This window comes from Chiloscyllium punctatum, chromosome 13 (assembly GCF_047496795.1).
Source record: "Chiloscyllium punctatum isolate Juve2018m chromosome 13, sChiPun1.3, whole genome shotgun sequence".
NCBI lineage: Eukaryota > Metazoa > Chordata > Chondrichthyes > Orectolobiformes > Hemiscylliidae > Chiloscyllium > Chiloscyllium punctatum.
Window position 1 is genome coordinate 85,455,844 of NC_092751.1, and position 18,600 is coordinate 85,474,443.

General features: G+C 41.4%; 1 protein-coding gene across 1 annotated transcript in view; it reads right to left on the reverse strand.

Annotated features, from left to right (window-relative positions):
* LOC140484587 (glutamate dehydrogenase, mitochondrial) overlaps positions 1–18,600 on the reverse strand; it is an 80,471-nt gene that overhangs the window by 50,969 nt on the left and 10,902 nt on the right. The window contains exons 2-3 of the mRNA XM_072583066.1: positions 5,692–5,772; positions 232–287 (exon numbers count right to left, since the gene is read on the reverse strand). Coding sequence (XP_072439167.1) covers positions 232–287; positions 5,692–5,772 — 137 coding nt within the window. The remainder of the gene's footprint in view (positions 1–231; positions 288–5,691; positions 5,773–18,600) is intronic.

Below are 18,600 nucleotides of genomic sequence, written 5' to 3' on the forward strand. Positions count from 1 at the left end.
AGATTTTGTCACTAAATGTTAATTCATCTCGATTGTTAAAAAAGGACCAGCAAGCAAGCCAAATATGGCAACTAGGAGAAAGAGAAGGCTAATCCTCACTTTTAGGAATGTTAAATAGTCAGTACTGAAAGCTTAGAAAGTAATTACGCTCTCCTTACGTGAACCATATTTAGATGGCTACCAAGGAACAAATTAAATCTAAAAGCAAAAATGTTGCAGGCTAATACTTACTGTGTAATTCTTTGGGTTAATTTTCACTCCAGCTTTGGCACCTCCAAATGGCACATCTACAACACAAGGACGAAATGAGATATTGGAGAAATCAGGTTACTTTTAACAACAACAACAACAACAACAACATTTCTGGCTCCAATGCATGACTGTAGGGACAGGGGTTTAGTCTTATTCCCTCCTTTCTTCCTCTTCACAATCCTCCCACCAGCTCCAGAAACCTTCTTAAAAATGGATGTTGAAGCCTGCATTCCATTCATAACAAAGACATTCATTACTAATGTAATTTGGTGACCAAAGTCATAGGATCCTACAGCATAGTAACAGACCCTTCAGTCCAACCTGTATGCACAGACCAGACATCCCAATCTGACCTAGTTCCATTTGCCAGCATTTGGCTCATGCCCCTCTAAATCCTTCCTATTCATATACCCATCCAGGTGTGTTTTAAAATGTTCTAATTTTACCAGCCTCCACCACTTCCTCTGGCAACTCATTCCATATACACCCCACTGTCCGCTTGAAAAGGTTGCCCCTTAGATTTTAAAAAGGGACTTTTCTCCTCTCCCCTCAAACCTATGCCCTCCAGTCTTGGAGACTCCCACCCGAGGAAAAGACCTCTAAGACCACCCCTCAGCCTCCAAATTACCAGAGAAAATAGCTCCAGCCTTTTAAGTTTCTCCCTATAACTCAAACTCTCCAGTCCCAACAACATCCTTCCTACAGGAGGGCAACTAATAGTGACCTCACCAATGTCTTGTCCAGATGCAACATACCTCCCAACTCCGATACTCAACGTTCTGACCAATGAAGGCAAGTGTGCCACATGCGCTCTTCTCCACCCTGTCTAGCACCTAAATTCCTTGGTCCCTGTCCAGCAACACTTCCCAGGACTTTACCATGAAGCCCTGTCTTGGTTTTTCTCAGCAAAATGCAACACCTCATATTTATCTAAACTAAACACAATCTGCCATTCTTTAGCCAGGTGACCCATCTTAGTCAAAGAGTCAGAGATGTACAGCACGGAAACAGCGTTCAGTCCAAACTGTCCATGCTGACCTGATATCCCAATGCAATCTAGCCCAACCTGCCAGCACCCGGCCCACATCTCTACAAACCCTTCCTATACACGTCCAGATGCCTTTTAAATGTTGCAATTGTACCAGCCTCCACCACTTCCTCTGGCAGCTCATTCCAGACATCCACCCACCCTCTGTGAAAACATTGCCCCTTAGGTCTCTTTTATATCTTTCCCCTCAGGTCTCTTTTATATCTTTCCCCTCTCATCCTAAACCTATGAACTCCCCGACCCCAGGAAAAAGACCTTGTCTATTTATCCTATCCATGCCCCTCAATTTTGTAAACCTCTATAAAGGTCACCCCTCAGCCTCCAACACTCCAGGGAAAACAGCCCCAGCATATTCAACCTCTCCCTATAGCTCAAATCCTCCAACCCTCCAACCCGGACAACATCCTTGTAAATCTTTTCTGAACCCTTTCAAGTTTCACAACATCTTTCCGTTAGGAAGGAGACCAGAATTGCACACAGTATTCCAACAGTGGCCTAACCAATGTCCCGCAACCTTCAAACTCCTGTATTCAATTCTTTGACCAATAAAGGAAAGCATACCAAATTCCTTCTTCACTATCCTATCTACCACTTTCAAGGAGCTATGAACCTGCACTCCAAGGTCTCTTTGTTCAGCAACATTCCCTAGGACCTTGCCATGAACTGTATAAGTCCTGCTAAGATTTGCTTTCCCAAAGTGCAGCACCTCGCATTTATGTAAATTAAACTCCATCTACCACTTCTCAGCCCATTGGCCCATCTGATCAAAATCCCGTTGTAATCGGAGGTAACCTTCTTCGCTGTCCACTACACCTCCAATTCTGGTGTCATCTACAAACTTACTAACTATACCTCTTATGCTCACATCCAAATCATTTATACAAACAACAAGTACCGATCCTTGTGGCACTCCACTGGTCACAGGCCTCCAGTCTGAAAAACAACCCTCCACCACCACCTTTGAGCCAGTTCTGTATCCAAATGCCTAGTTCTCCCTGTATTCCACGAGATCTAACCTTGCTAAATGAATCTCCCATGGGAAACCTTGTCAAACACTTTACTGAAGTCCATATAGATCATGCCCATCGCTCTGTCCTCAATCCTCTTTGTTATTTCTTCAAAAAAAAAACTCAAATCAAGTTTGAGAGACATTATTTTCTATGTACAAAGCCATGTTCACTATCCCGAATCAATCCTTGCCTTTCCAAATACATGTACATTCTGTCCTTCAGGATTCCCACCAACAACTTGCCCACCACTGACATCAGGCTCACTAGTCTATAGTTCCCTGGCTTGTCCTTACCACCCTTAAATAGTGGCATCACATTAGCCAACCTCCAGTCTTCTGGCACCTCACCTGTGACCATCGATGATACAAATATCTCAGCAAGGGGCCCAGAAAATACATCCCTAGCTTCCCACAGTTCTAGGGTACACCTAATCAAGAGATCGAACAGGGAAGGCAGATGAACTCAGGGCATGGTTAGGAATGTGGGACTGAGATATCATAGCAATTACAGGAACTTGGCTCAGAGATGGGCAGGACTGGTAGCTTAATGTTCCAGGATACAAATGCCTCAGGAAGGACAGAAAGGGAGGCAAGAGGGGAGGGGAGTGGCATTTTTGATAAGGGATAGCATTACAGCTGAACTGTATTCCCAGAAATACATCCAGGTAAGTTATTTGGATTAAACGGAGAAGAAAGAAAGAGATGATCACCATATTGTGATTATATTACAGACGACCCCCCCCCCGCCTCCTAACAGTCAGAGGGGAATGGAGAAACAAATTTGTAAGGAGATCTCAGTTACCTGTAGAAATAATAGGGTGGTTATGGAAGAGGATTTAACTTTCCAAACAGACTGAGACTGCCATAGTGTTAAGGGTTTAGATGGAGAGGAATTTGTTAAGCGTGTACAAGAAAATTTTCTGATTCAGTATGTGGATGTACCTCCTAGGGAAGGTGCAAAACTTGACCTACTCTTGGGAAATAAGGCAGGGCGGGTGACTGAGGTGTCAGTGGGGGAGCACTTTGGAACCAGTGACCAAAAATCTATTAGTTTTAAAATAGTGATAGAAAAGGATACTAGATCTAAAAGTTGAAGTTCTAAATTGGAGAAAGGCCAATTTTGATGGTATTAGGCAAGAACTTTCAAAAGCTGATTGGGCGCAGATGTTTGCAGGTAAAGCGACGGCTAGAAAATGGGAAGCTTTCAGATAAGAGATAATGAGTGTCCCGAGACAGTATACAGAGAAACCTCGATTATCGGAATACCAATGATCCGAAATCAGATTACCCAAAGGAGATCAAGGTCCCAATGGAAACATTACATCAAAGAAGTGTTGCCAACAGTGATAGCGTCTTTTGTTTACAGTGATTAACCAGGCACCGTCTCCAAATGATGGACTGCCTGCCCGCCCTCTCTCTCTGCACACACTTTCTCTGGAGTTCTACACAGGGGTGTACCCCAAACCCCCCTTCCCTACATAATCTCTCCAACATTTGCCCTGTACAGGGCAAAAGGTGGAACCTGTCAAAAGGTTGCAGTAAAAATTGTGTGCGTGCACTCTATTTGGAGACTTACCCACAAAGGCAACTGCAGCAGTCTTGGTGTCCATGCCAGCTGCCCTGGAGAGGGGGCAGGTGTGTATGGGGTTTGGGGGTGGGGGCGCGGTGGCGGGCGGTGTTGGACGGGGTTTTTTTTAAGGCGGGGGGTAGAAAAGAGGGTGTTGAACGGGGTTGGGGGTAGAGGTCTCGCACAGTGTGCTGCTGCAGTCTCCTGAACGAGGAGCTGACTTTAAAAACTCCGAGCCCCAGAGGGGCATTTAATTGATAAACCGAATAATCGATTATCCGAACAAAATAGTGCCCGCACATCACGTTCGGATAATTGAGGTTCCCCTGTATTCCTGTTAGGGTGAAAGAAAGGCTGGTAGATGTAGGGAATACTGGATGACAAGAGAAATTGAGGGTTTGGTTAGAAAAAGAAGGAAGCACATGACAGGTATAGACAGGATAGATCGAGTGAATCCTTAGAAGTGTATAAAGGCAGTTGGAGTATACTTAAGAGGGAAATTAGGAGGGCAAAAAAAAGGGGACATGAGATAGCTTTGGCAAATAGAGTTCTGATCAAAGTCCTGTTGTACTCTGAAATAATAATTCTGCACTGTCCACTACACCACCTATTTTGGTATCACCTACAAACGTATTAACCATTCCTCCTATATTCACATCCAAATTGTTCATATTGACCAAAAAGCAGTGAATCCAGCTCAGATTCTTCTGACACACTGCTGGTCACAGGCCTCCAGTTTGAAAAACAACTCTCCATCACCACTCTGTTTCCTACCTTTAAGCCAATTTTGTATCCAATTAACTAGCCCCCGGATTCCACGTGATCTAACCTTGCTAACCAGTCGACCATGCAGAATCTTGATGAACACGTTGCTGAAGTCCATGTAGATGTCTACTTATTTTGCCTCCAATCATCTTTGTCACCTCTTCAAAAAAATACTCAAGTTAATGAGTCATGATTTCTAACCCCAATCAATCCTTTTCTTTCCAAATATATGTGAATCCTGTTCCTCAGAATCCCCTCCAACAATTTATTGACATTGGGCTCACTGGTTTAGTTCCCTGGCTTTTCCTTACCTGCTTTCTTAAATAATGGCACCATAGCCAACCTCCAGTCTTCCATCACCTCAACCCTGGCTGTCGATGATACAAATCTCTTCCCCTAGCCTCCTACAAAGTTCTGGAAACACATCAGGTCCTAGGGTTGTATCTACTTTTATATGTGTTAAGGCCACCAGCACCTCCTCTTCTGTAATATTAAGACATTATTTATTTTCCCCAAGTCCCCCAGCTTTCACAAATCTTCTCTAGAGTAAATATTGATGCGAAATATGCACTTATCTCTCACCAGTCTCCTGTGGTTGCATAAGACTGACTTGAGGTAGCCATAATCTTTTTGAATGACAATAGCCCATTGTAATATTTTTAAAATTTTCCTTGTACGATCTATTATATTAATCTACCAAGGGAATAAGGTAAAGGAGAAAAATAATATCTTAGTAAAATAAACAGGGAAGAATCTTGGAACTCAGGCAATGGATAAAAAATGGTCTATGCAATACATAATTAATGGATGGATCATATCAAGCCCACATTTTAAACTGTCTTAATCTGCATTCACTAAATATTATTTTGAACATAATTTCAAGTTTCTGCATCATTCCTTTTCCAGAAAACAAGATGAGAGATAGTATTCAGGACAGTGTTCTTCAAAGATACTGTGAATGCACTATTGCAATTCTCCAGAACACAAATGAAACTTCAATATACTCAAGTTGCAAAACAGAAAGATCAGTAAATTGATCTCAGTACTTACCAACCACTGCACATTTGTAAGTCATCAGAGAGGCCAGGGCTTTCACTTCATCCACACAAACATCCATGCTGTAACGGATTCCTGTAATCAGACAGATATTTATATTATAGGAGTATGATTAAAAATTGCACACAAAACTAGAATGAAACACCAAACTTTATATTGAATACTTTTGAAAAACCAGTCAAGATGTCACCTTTTTGAAATTGAAGATTGCCTTCAACAAAATCTTCATTACTTGCTCAAAAAGACAACCAATTATTTGAAATAATCTCGCTTTCTAACACCCTTAGTTTCTACCTACCTTACCTCAGTGGGGAAGGATGTTGAACAATTCTTAACATTTGGGTTGAACTGACTTAATAAGCCAACACAACAACTGAAGGGGTCAATTATTTAACTGCCTAAAATTTTCTTCTACCCCTACAAAAATAAATAATTCCCTCATTAAAAACAAACTAGAGCACTTCAGGCCAAATGAAGTGAATAACTTGAGTCTTATTGCTTAAGAGATCAACTCTTCTCATTCCCAATTTCCATAGAGTCAAATCAGTGTTGGAGATTTATGAGACTTGTTTTCTGTAGTCCAACCATGGAGGCAATCTAATTATCTTGGATGGGAACGACTGCTGGTACATGGATGTGTGCATGAATGCAAGGCTTCAGAAGGATCGAGTAAAAAAAAAAAAGAGATATTCATACCTGCCAAAATTAATAGTTTACTATCTCTTGTTAAGCACGTCATGAAACAGAGATAACTGCTTCTATTGATATTTTGTCAGTACTTCCTTTCCTTAACGATAGATAAAGTACTCAAGATCTTTGTGCTCTTTAATATGCACAATATATTGTAATTTTCATGCCAATATTAAGCACATTTTCCAATAGTCCTCACTACACCTGTCATTTACATTATATATAGCTCTATTTAACAGCCATTCTATTCTCAGATAGTCTGCTCACTTCCTCTTACAGTTGGACTTGGACGGTTTCTCACTAAGCCTTAAAAGTATTTAAGCCTATCACAATCATGCTCATTATGTAAACTAACAAACAGTTTACAAAGTTACATTATCTGATAGACAGTTTAAAGCACAATCATGAGCCATATTTAGTATCCAACATTGACTGCAACGATGGGTTGTAGTGATCATGGAGGGAAATGGATAGAAACGAGAACAATAAGCAACTGCATTTCAGAAACTCATCAAGCACATTACCCCAAACACAACCAATGTTTTACAGACTGCAGTCCCAGGATTGGTTTTGTTTGAAGTATATGTAATACTTCAGAATAGGTACTAGATTACATATACAAATGCCAAAAATTGTGTTAAATATTTGATATTCAATGCAGAAACAAACTTAAGAGCTTCAGGGATTGTTGAGGAATTTTTGCTGAAATACTGCAATCATAATTAAAGTTGAAATTCTACATCTGAATACACAAAATTAGCAGTAAAAGTAACACTGTGCTCAAATCTCCAACAAACTAATTCAGGCATACTTTGGTTAAATCTGGAGTTCTTGTTGAAGTTAGCTCTTGTACCACAAATACATTTTATTTTGCTGAATTAGCATATGGCACTAACTCAGATCAAAGGCATTCGTGCAAAGGGTATTCCCAAGTTGTGGAGTAATGCAGCCAGGAGCTGCCAGATGGCCTGTTCCCACACTGTAGGGATTCTTATAAAAAAAAAGCAGCACTGGAGAAACCACACCTAGAATACTACAGTATATGTAAAGAGAGAGATATATTCGTACTGGAGGCAGTTCAGTTCACTCACGATTCTAGGATAAGAGGTTGATTAAAAACCTCTAGAGGGCTGCATCAGTCACCAGTCTTCAAAAATTGAAGGCGTTCCACTTGGAGGAGTTTTAGTTCGATTCCAGTTATTCTGAGTACGTCACTGCTAACTGTCTACAGAAGCACAATTGCAAGAAAGAGTACAGAGCAGCACTTGTTTCCAATTATGCTGCAAGTGTTCTTGCCTAAAAACAGCTTTAAAATAAAATTGGAATACTGTATAAGCAGGATAATCCAAAGCAAAGCATGTAGGTTAAGAAAATATACAAAGGACGTTTCTTTTTCTTGTGAAACACAGAGGCCACTTGCTCCATCCTGTCTGCAGTCGTTAAGAAATAAACCATCCAACCTAACCTCACTTTCTAGCAATTGGTCCATATCACTGCAGGTTGCAGCACTTGAGGTGCATAACTAGACAATTTGTAAGTGAGCTCAAGGTTTGTCTCTATTACCCTTTCAAGTAGTGTTCCAAACCCTATCACTGTCTGGATGCCTCATTTTCCCCTATTCTACACTTCTAACACCCCTTCAGAAAAATACTCTCCATGTGAATTGCAGCGTTCCTTTATTTCCCCAAGTATTAACTTTGTTCAATCCCAAAGATTGGATTAAACACCCTTCACACGTTTTTAATTATGCCATGAGCCCAACTCCACTTGCTTTAGAAACCCTGAAAAAACACATTTCATGAGATAAATTAAACAGTAAGTGGACACAATAGATTCAAACAGCAAATATACAACTTAAACTTTCACTATTGTTTGTTTTCTCAAGACAGATACCAAAAGTTATGTCTACTGCAATGTTCCTGAATATTAGTTTATTTACTGCATTGCATGGCTGATTTTTTGATCTAGATTACTCCATGAGCATAAGTCAAGCTTTGAGACACTTGTAAAGCACAACAGGGTCACCAACAATTTAAATAGGCACATGTGAAACCTTAATTCTTGGAAATACGTACATGTCAAGCAATATGGGTCAAAAGCAAATACGTGAAATTGAGATTAAATCAATGATCTAAACAAATGATAGAACAGACAATAGGAGCTTACACTTGGCTACCAATCACAAACATCAAGAGTACAGGGCAGCATTAGTGGGTGGCACAGTAGCACAGGGGTTAGCATTGCTGCCTCACAGCGTCAGAGACCTGGGTTCAATTCCCGACTCTGTGGAGTTTGCACATTCTCCCAGTGTCTGCGTGGGTTTCCTCTGGGTGCTCCGGTTTCCTCCCACAGTCCAAAAATGTGCAGGTCAGGTGAATTGGCCTTGCTAAATTGCCCGTAGTGTTAGGTAAGAGAGGTAAATATAGGGGAATGGGTGGGTTGCGCTTCGGCGGGTCGGTGTGGACTTGTTGGGCCGAAGGGCCCGTTTCCACACTGTAAGTAATCTAAATCTAATTGAGGATGGCTCAGTGGTTAGTACTGCTGCGTCACACAGTGCCAGGGACCCAGGTTCGATTCCAGCCTTGGGCGACCATCTGTATGGAGTCTGCACATTCTCCCCATGTCACTATGGGTTCACTCCAGGTGCTCTGGTTTCCTCCCACAACCCAAAGATGTGCAAGTTAGGTGAACTGGCCATGCTAAATTGCCCAATAGTGTTCAAGGATGTGTAGGTTAGAGGGTCCATGTTGATTTGTTGGGCCAGATGGCTTGTATCCACACTGTAGAGATTCTAAAAAAAAAAGCACTGGAGAAACCACACCTAGAATACTTCAGTACATGTAATTTTTGTCTTGGTTTAAAGAAAAAAAAATATACATTCATACTGGAGGTAACTCAGTTCATTCGATGACTCCTGGGATAAGAAGTTGATTAAAAACTTCCACCTACAATATGCCTGAAGCAGTGGCTAAAGGCATGGTGTCCAAAATGGGTTCCATGAAAGCAGTAACCAATAAGCATGCCAAAAGCGAGAAGTAGTTCAATGAAAATCCAGATGAGTTCCAGCATCTACATCTACAAGGTCCACCCGGACACCCACACCACCACCTCTGGTCATCAACGATACCTTCGAATGAACTATCTTTGAGGCCTTCCACTACAGCAGGCAGCAGACCACCTCCTCCCAGGAGATCCAGTACACAATCCGTCTGTTGGTGCCTTGGAAGCTCGCCAAAAATGCCATCTCAGAGGGCACCAAGGTGATTACCAAGTACACCAGCTGAAAATGCAGCATCTCGCCAGACAATATTAAGACAGAATAAAATGACAAGAGTGTCTTTTAATTAGGAGGTTGGGTGCAGACTCATTGGAGTTAGAAGAAGAATGAACGAAGGTGATCTGATTCAAATAAAGATTCTCAGGGGTTTGACAGGACAGTTACTGAGAGGATGTTTCCTCTCCTGAGTGCATAGTTTCAGAATAATAAATGTTCAAAGACAGAGAAGGAATTTCCCCCTCAGTGGTGAACTTTCTACCCCACTAATGAAACTGGTTCAGTGAATATATTCAAGGTGGAGATGGTCAGATTCCTGACCTGCAGGGACGTTGAGGGTTATGGGAAGTAGGCAAGAAAGTGCTGTTAACTCAGCCATGACCATACTGAATGGCACAGCAGGCTCAAAAAACACAGGATCCACTCCCATTGTATTTCTTTTGCTCTTATATCTGATATTCAGAGCTACTGCATTTCAAAACAATTCCAATCATATTGTTGCATGCAACCTCTAATGACAGACCATCTATAAATCACCCATATGCCAGTTTAAAAGGGAGATTGAAGCACGAAAACAGGTTAACTGAAGTCTGTTCCACTTTGCAAGACCAACTGGATGTTGAAACTGTTATCTTCACCCAATGCAATTAATCTAATGAAGCATTGCCTTTCTGTTGTGTCCTAAACAATTTGGGTATACTGTGCATGTTTGCATCTCATTTCGTTTACCCTTCATGATACCCCAGTACCTCAAATTCAATTCTTTTACAACATCATTCCACATTTAAAAAAAAAAATCCTTGAAAACTTAAACCTTTAACTAGCTTTCAGGGACATTCCCAATTCTTCCCCTACAACCTACACAGCCTCTTAATTCCCCTAACCTCCACCCCCCCAAAAAAAAATCAAGCAACAGCTAAGCCTGTGCCTACAAAAACTTTCCAATGACTGGCTAGAATTCAATTGTACAAATTTTTTTCTTCAACAGCTACAATTTTAAATAAATACGTATGCCTTCATTGCACTGTAAGGTGAGTATAGTAAAGTGTGACTAATCAAAAACCTCAATGTGGCTCCACCTCTTCTGTCGGCTAGTCAGATTTTCTGATTTGGAAGAGCCAATTGATGGGCAGCTGGATTCAGATCATGTCTGCGTACATTAAATAATAGAACATTTCCAAAAGCAAAATACTGAAAGTAGCAGAAATCAAAAAACAAATGTTGAAAATACAACTCCTGAAGAAGGGCTCATGCTCGAAACGTCGATTCTCCTATTCCTTAGATGCTGCCTGACCTGCTGCGCTTTTCCAGCAACACATTTTCAGCTCTGATCTCCAGCATCTGCTGTCCTCACTTTCTCTCAGTATAATCTTCAGCAATTTATGTGACTATTGACTATCATCTGTAATGGCATAGCAAGCCAATTACATTCAAAAATGGGAACTCACCAACATTATAACAGGCAATTAGGAATGAACAATAAAAACGGCCTAACAATAAACAACCACACTTTGAATGCATAAGGGATAATGCAGCCCACCTGACTGGCGGTCCACAATATTCTACATTCACACTGTCCAAGACTGCTGCACAGTACACATTGCTGCCACTATCAACAAAATGTAGTTCAGCAACTCTAAGTCTCCTTTGATATTACTTTTCCAACTCATTACTGCTACCAGCCAGGTACATGGGGACACTAGCACCTTCAAATTGTTCTCCAATCTCAAATATCCTGCTTGACAACTTATTGCCATTCATGGATCACAATCCTGGAACTCCATTTGGATGTAGCTCCACCCCACAGACTGCAGTGTACTCCTCAAAAATAAAAGCTGGACTTGTGGGAACAAGCATATCCATGAACTAAAGTTTAAGAAATGGCAAAAAGGGATGAGAAAAAGAACACTGGCAAACTCTGTGGGGTGAAAAGCTGGAAATAAAATAAATGAAAGAAACGACTGTGCGAGTTAAATCAGGATGCCAGATAAAGGAGCAAATAAAGAAACAAAAAAAAGTGCGCGAGGAAGTGCAAAGTGCAATAGCAGCATCATGATCAATAGCTGGGCAAAGTGGGAGCACTGGTTATAATCAAGAGATGTTTGTAGTGTTCTGCACTCAACACTGAGCAGTATACACAATCAACAGATGAGGTGCTATTGCTTGTACTTCATTAGATCAGTAGGAGGCAAATTTAAAATGGTGAGACACCAGAAGCTCAAAGTCCTATTTGTGGATTGAATAAAATGTGTTTAGTGATCATGAAATCAATGTTTAGCGGCTGTGCAAAAAAACTGTATTGCGAGCAAGCACAGTATACTAACTTGGAAGTGCAAATGAACTGTTTTGTCACCTGGAAGGAGTATTTAGGTCCTGGATGGGCAGGAAGGAGAAGATTAAAAAATGGACACATTTAAGGTTGAAGGTAGCATTGGAAGGGATGATTGAAGAGTGGCTCAGGGTTTTGTGGGGAAATGGTCCAGGTGGCATTCTAATAACAATAAAAAAGGTTAATTCAGTTTTACAACAGAAGCAGAGAGAGATGTTTTATTAAAGTTGCATCCCTGACATTCCGTCTGCGCTACTTTCATTAACGCCATTCAAACAAAGTTGTATGAGATTATTAAAGCTCTCACTGTCATAGCCAAGAACACAATTTTTGATAAAAGTAGGTGCGCAAGTTTCCAATAAAAGTGAATGGAATTTTTCCCAACTTGAAAGCTCTATTGGTGAACGTCTACAAAACAGCTCTGGCAAACTTCACTTTCATGTGTTAAAAATAGACGCTTGCGGACTTAAAAAACCAAAAATGAAACTGTACATTTTTTTAATAAACAGAAGTCTCCAAGTCTTTGGAGATTCTTGGCCGACTTCCAGCACAATCAGATGAACAATTCATGGGGAAAAAAACACTATACACGCCCAGGGTACAAAAGTTTGACTCTTCACTGTCTGCTCAGTCCTTTGCCAGAAGCAGCTTTTCTGGATTGCATTCAATTACTCAATATTCACGTAAACAAGCTTCAATTTTTCCTCCCCCAATTCACATTCTTCTGACATTACTCAGTTCTTCACATCTGGTAGCAAATACTGTTTTTCTTTCTCCTCCAGTACCCATAGTAACACAATCTATCCCCTCCCTTTCAACACTCCTGCTCTACAAAGTTAAAATGTATTTGTTCTGGCAACCAAAAAAACAGACAGGTCATTTAAGTTGGGCACCCAATCCACTTGCCCTGACTGGTAAGGGAGTTTGCACTCCTCCATAACCTGAAAACATAACAGTGGTAACATCTTAATCTCAAAATTTAAAAAAGCATGCTCACTCCTTTTAATTCTGTATTTTGCAATCCATGAAAGAGATGTCCTTTATAAAAGAGCATTGTGATGCCGCCAATAAAACACAACGTACTCAAATCTTTGTTGTTTTAGATACTTTTGCAAGTAGAATATGACTCAAGTAGCATGACTTACAGGATGGCAAATAGAACAAAGACAGGATGTGCTGTGCAATGTAATGTAGTTGGCCATGTTACTAAAATAATCTCCAGATCTGGTCAAATAATCCAACTCACATTTCAACAGGCTGATGAAAAACTCATGGCATGGATAGGTGTGTGGGACTGGGATATTATAGCCATTACAGAAACATGGCTAAGGGAGGGACAGGACTGACATCTTAATGTGCCGGGTACACATGCTTTAGGCAGGACAGAGGTAGTGGGAGGGGAGGGAGAGTTGCATTTTTGATTAAGATGAGTATCGCAGCAGTAAATAACTGAGGGATCATCCACTGAGGTTTTGTGGATGAAGCTAAGAAATAGCTGGATAGTAGTAACAGGATAGGTCAGAGTCAGCATGGAGTTATGAAGGGGAAATCATGCTCGACTAATCTTCTGGTATTTTTTGAGGATGTAACTCCGAAGATGGACGAGGGAGATCCAGTAGATGTAGTGTACCTGGACTTTCAGAAAGCTTTTGATAAAGTCCCACATAGGAGGTTAGTGAGCAAAATTAGGGCGCATGGTATTGGGGGCAATGTACTAACTTGGATTGAAAGTTGGTTGGCTGACAGGAAACAAAGAGTAGTGATAAACGGCTCCATTTCAGAATGGCAGGCAGTGACCAGTGGGGTACTGCAGGTATCAGTGCTGGGACCACAGCTTTTTACAATATATGTTAATGATATAGAAGATGGTATTAGTAGTAATATTAGCAAATTTGCTGATGATACTAAGCTGGGTGGCAGGGTGAAATGTGAGGAGGATGTTAGGAGATTACAGGGTGACCTGGACAGGTTAGGTGAGTGGTTAGATGCATGGCAGATGCAGTTTAATGTATTGTTTAAATGTACGGTTATCCACTTTGGTGGCAAGAACAGGAAGGCAGATTACTACCTAAATGGAATCAATTTAGGTAAAGGGGCAGTACAAAGAGATCTGGGTGTTCTTGTACACCAGTCAATGAAGGCAAGTGTGCAGGTACAGCAGGTAGTGAAGAAGGCTAATAGCATGCTGGCCTTCATTACAAGAGGGATTGAGTATAGAAGCAAAGAGGTTCTTCTGCAGCTATACAGGGCCCTGGTGAGACCGCATCTGGAGTAGTGTGCGCAGTTCTGGTCTCCAAATTTGAGGGGAGACAGTCTGGCTATTGAGGGAGTGCAGCGTGGGTTCACAAGGTCAATTCCTGGAATGGCGGGACTACCTTACGTTGAAAGACTGGAGCGCCTGGGCTTGTATACCCTTGAGTTTAGAAGACAGAGGGGATCTGATTGAGACATATAAGTTTATTAAAGGATTAGACACTCTGGAGCAGGAAACATGTTTCTGCTGATGGGTGAGTGCAGAACCAGAGGACACAGCTTAAAAATATGGGGTAGGACAGAGATGAGGAGAACCATCTTCACCCAGAGAGTGGTGGCTGTGTGGAATGCTCTGCCCCAGGGCCCAGTCTCTGGATTCATTTAAGAAAGAGTTGGATAGAGCTCTCAAGGATAGTGGAATCAAGGGTTATGGAGATAAGGCTGAAACAGGATACTGATTGGGAATGATCAGCCATGATCATATTGAATGGCAGTGCAGGCTCGAAGGGCTGAATGGCCTACTCCTGCACCTATTGTCTAATGTCTATAAGAAGGGGATAGTGAGGTTTTTGGGGTTGTACTATAGACCAAATAGTCAACAGCAATAAGAGGAAAAAACATGTAGGGAGACTGGGGAAACCTGCAGGGGCAATAGGGTTGTCAGAGTAGAGGATTTTAATTTCCCTAACGTAGGCTGGGACTACCAGAGCATTGAAGGCTGAGTTGGGAAGAAATTTGTTAAGTGCGTCCAGGAAAGTTTCCTAAAGCAGTATATAGAAGGTCCTACTCAAAAGGGGAAAAACTCAACCTACTCTTGAGAAATAGGGCCAAACAGAGGAGACAGTAGGGAGCACTTTGTGACTCGTGACTATAATTCTATTAATTTTAAAATAGTCATGGAGAGGGACAAAATTGATTGACAGGTTCAAGTTCTAAATTGGGGCAAGGCAAATTTTGATGGAATTAGACAGGAGCTTGCAGAGTTGCTTGGAGTAGTTTGTTTGCAGGCAAAGGGACCTCTGGCAAGTGGGAGGCCTTTAAAAGTGAGATAGCTAGAGGTCAACATCTATATATTCCTGAGAGGGTGAAGGGCAAGGATGACAGGAATAGGAACTCTGGATGACAAGAGATATTGAGGCTTTGACCTGAAAAAAAAAGGAAGTATGTCTCAGGTACAGGCAGCTGGAATCAAGAGAATCCCTAGAAGTATGCAGGAATACAGGAGTTAACTAAAGACGGAAATCAGGAGGGCCAAAAGGAGACACAAGATAGCATGTGGCTGAGAAGATTAGGGTGAATCCAAAGAGGTTTTAAGAAAAAGAATAACTGGAGAGAAAATACAAACCCTCAAGGATCAGAGTGGACATGCATGTGTGGAACTGCAGGAGACTGGCGAGGTCCTCAATGAATATTGCTCCTATGTTTACCACAGAGAACGATCAGACGACATGGGAAAGTTAGTGTGATATCATGCGGACACCACCATATCACAGTGGTGGTGGTGTTGGATGTATTAGAAACTATGAAGGTGGAAAACTCTCATAGTCCTGACCAGATATTTCTAAGAACACTACAAGAGGCTAAAGAAATTGCAGGGTGCTGGCTCATATTTTTGCACCATTGTTAGCCACAGGTGAGATCTTGGAAGACTGGAGGGTAGCGAATGTTGTGCTATTATTCAAGAAGAGCTGCAAAGTACCTGGGAACTACAGACCAGTAAACTTAACATCTGTGGTGGGTAAGTTACTTGTGAAGATTCTGAGGAATAAGATGTACATGCATTTGGAAAGGCAGGGTTTGATTAAGAGTAATCAGTATGGCTTTGAGTGGGAGATCATGCCTTGCATATTTGTTAGAGTTCTTTGAACAGAAGGTTCCACATTGTAAGCTGATCTGGAAGGTTGGATTGCATGGAATCCAGGGGGAGCTGGCAAATTGGATGCAAAATTGGCTTGATGGTAGGAAGCAGAGTGGAAGGATGCTTCTTGGACTAGAGGCCTTTGACTAATAGAATGCCTCAGGGGTCAATGCTGGGTTCATTGCTGTTTGTTATCTATAGCAATGATTTGGTTTAAAATGTACAAGGCATGATTACTAAGTTTGCAGATGACACTAGAATATACTGTATGGTGGACAGTGAGGAAGGTTACCAGAAATTGCAGCAGGACCATGATCAGCTGGGGAAGTGGGCGGAGACATGGCAAATGGAGTTTAATATGGATAAATGTGAGATTTTGCATTTTGGAAAGTCAAATCAAGGTTGGAGTTTCATGGACAAAGTCAGACCCCCTCAAGACATCCAAGAAAGTGGCCCAGATCATAACTTTGCTAGTTGTTTTAAGCAGATGTAATGCAGATATTCCAGGAGTGATGCAGCTGGCCAACTCACAGTTTTAAACAAACAGAAACTTACAAGATTGAGTGAAACAAACAAAAGGAGAACCAAATATAGAACAACTTATCCAAAAACCCAGATCATCCCAATGTAATGCTGTTCCAAATACTTGCAACAATCCCCACATAAATGGTCACATCAAACATGGAGTCAGCGAGAGACGATATCAGCCTGCTTTTTTGGGGTCTAGCAGCTTTTTCACACTACCACTAAATACCAAACCAGAGTAAAGCTGAGCTGGGAGAACTGGTCACTCCCCTTTCATTGTCCAAGTGGTTTTTTTTTTCAAAACTTGAAAGACACTGCCTCAGGCAGAAGGCTTATTAGCTAAAATCAAGTTGGCCCGGAAACCCTTCAACCCCAACTTTTCAGTCTGTTCCCTTTATGAGCTTATTGGGAAAAAAGGCAAGGACACCATAACCTTGTTAAAGGAGCAGCATTGTCACAAAAGTGAATGATAGGGCATTAAGGACTTTAGTGGAAGAGGGACCTTGGAGTTCAGGTGCACAGTTCTCAGAGTGGAATCACAGGTACACAGTGCATTGAAGGAGGCTTTTAGCACACTGACTTTCAGTCAGGACATTGAGTGTAAAAGCTGGAATTTACGTTGCAGTTGTACAGGACGTTAGTAAGGCTGCACTTGGAATATTATGTTCAGTTTTGGTCACCTTGTTATAGGAAGCATGTTATTATACTGGAAAGAGTGCAGAAGAAAATTACAAGGATGTTGCCTGGACTCAATTGTCAGAGTTATAGAAAGAGGTTGGACAAGCTAGGCTTTTTTCTTTACAGCGTGGGGGGGGGTGGGGGTGACTGCCTTTTTGAGGTATACAAGATCATGAGAGGCATGGATAGGTTGGATGCGCTCAGACTTTTTTCCCAGGGTTAGGGAGTCAAATACTACAAGGCATCAGTTTAAGGTTAGAGCAGGCAAAATAAAAGGGAACCTGAAGGGCAATTTTTTTTTTAAAACGCAGAGTGTTGTGCGCTTATGGAATGAGCTGCCAAAGTGATTGAGGTGGGTACATTATCAACATTTAAAAAGGCATTTGGACAAACACATGGATAGGAAAGGATTAGAAGGTAATGGGCCAAGTGCAGGGAAACGGGGTTAACGTGGACTGACATTTTGGTCAGCATGGTCCAGTTTCGGCCAAAGGGCCTGTCTCCATACTGTAGGACTCTGAATTTGAATTCCCTAGCTGCCATTGAGTCAGTTAGTTATAAAAATAATATCATAACAAATGGGAACAGAGTAGGCTGTTTGGCCCTTTGAGCCTGCTATGAATCACCTTATTTTCTTGCAATTGCTCCATGGCCCTCCATTCCTCCACCGATCAAGAACCTCTCTCAGCCTTAAATATACCCAAGGATAGTGTCAGAAATCCGATGGAATGCTTGCCAGTGGCATGAAGTAATGCAGCAACCTTCTAGCAGCTTCATAGAATCCAGGAGGATTTTTGACTGACATCTATTCATGACCTTAGAAATGTACACAGCATTCCTGGCTCACCATATATGAGTAACATGCTCTACAGCAATATGCCAAAGCTTCTTTGACAGCATCTCCTAATCCTGTAATTGCAACAAGGATGAGGACACCAGGTACAGGGCAAAACCATCTGCAAGTTTTCTTCATATGATTCATATATTAATATGAAGTCTGGATTATGTATTGGTATTCCTTCACTATCACAATCAAATCCTGGAAATCCCTGCCTAATGCTGCAGCTGAAGCAATACTTTCACCACATAGAAGGCAATTAGGAATTGTCGATAAATAGTGGGTCATTGCTAGTGGCAGCAAAATTAAGCAATGAATGTTGTGAGACAACAGACTTTTAGAAAATTACTGAGGTAAGCAATGTTGCATGTGAACATGCTCCTAAAACAGGAAATATATTTCAATAGTAAGCATTTAAAGAATTCTGGGATGGTCCAAGGACATGGAAAATATTACTG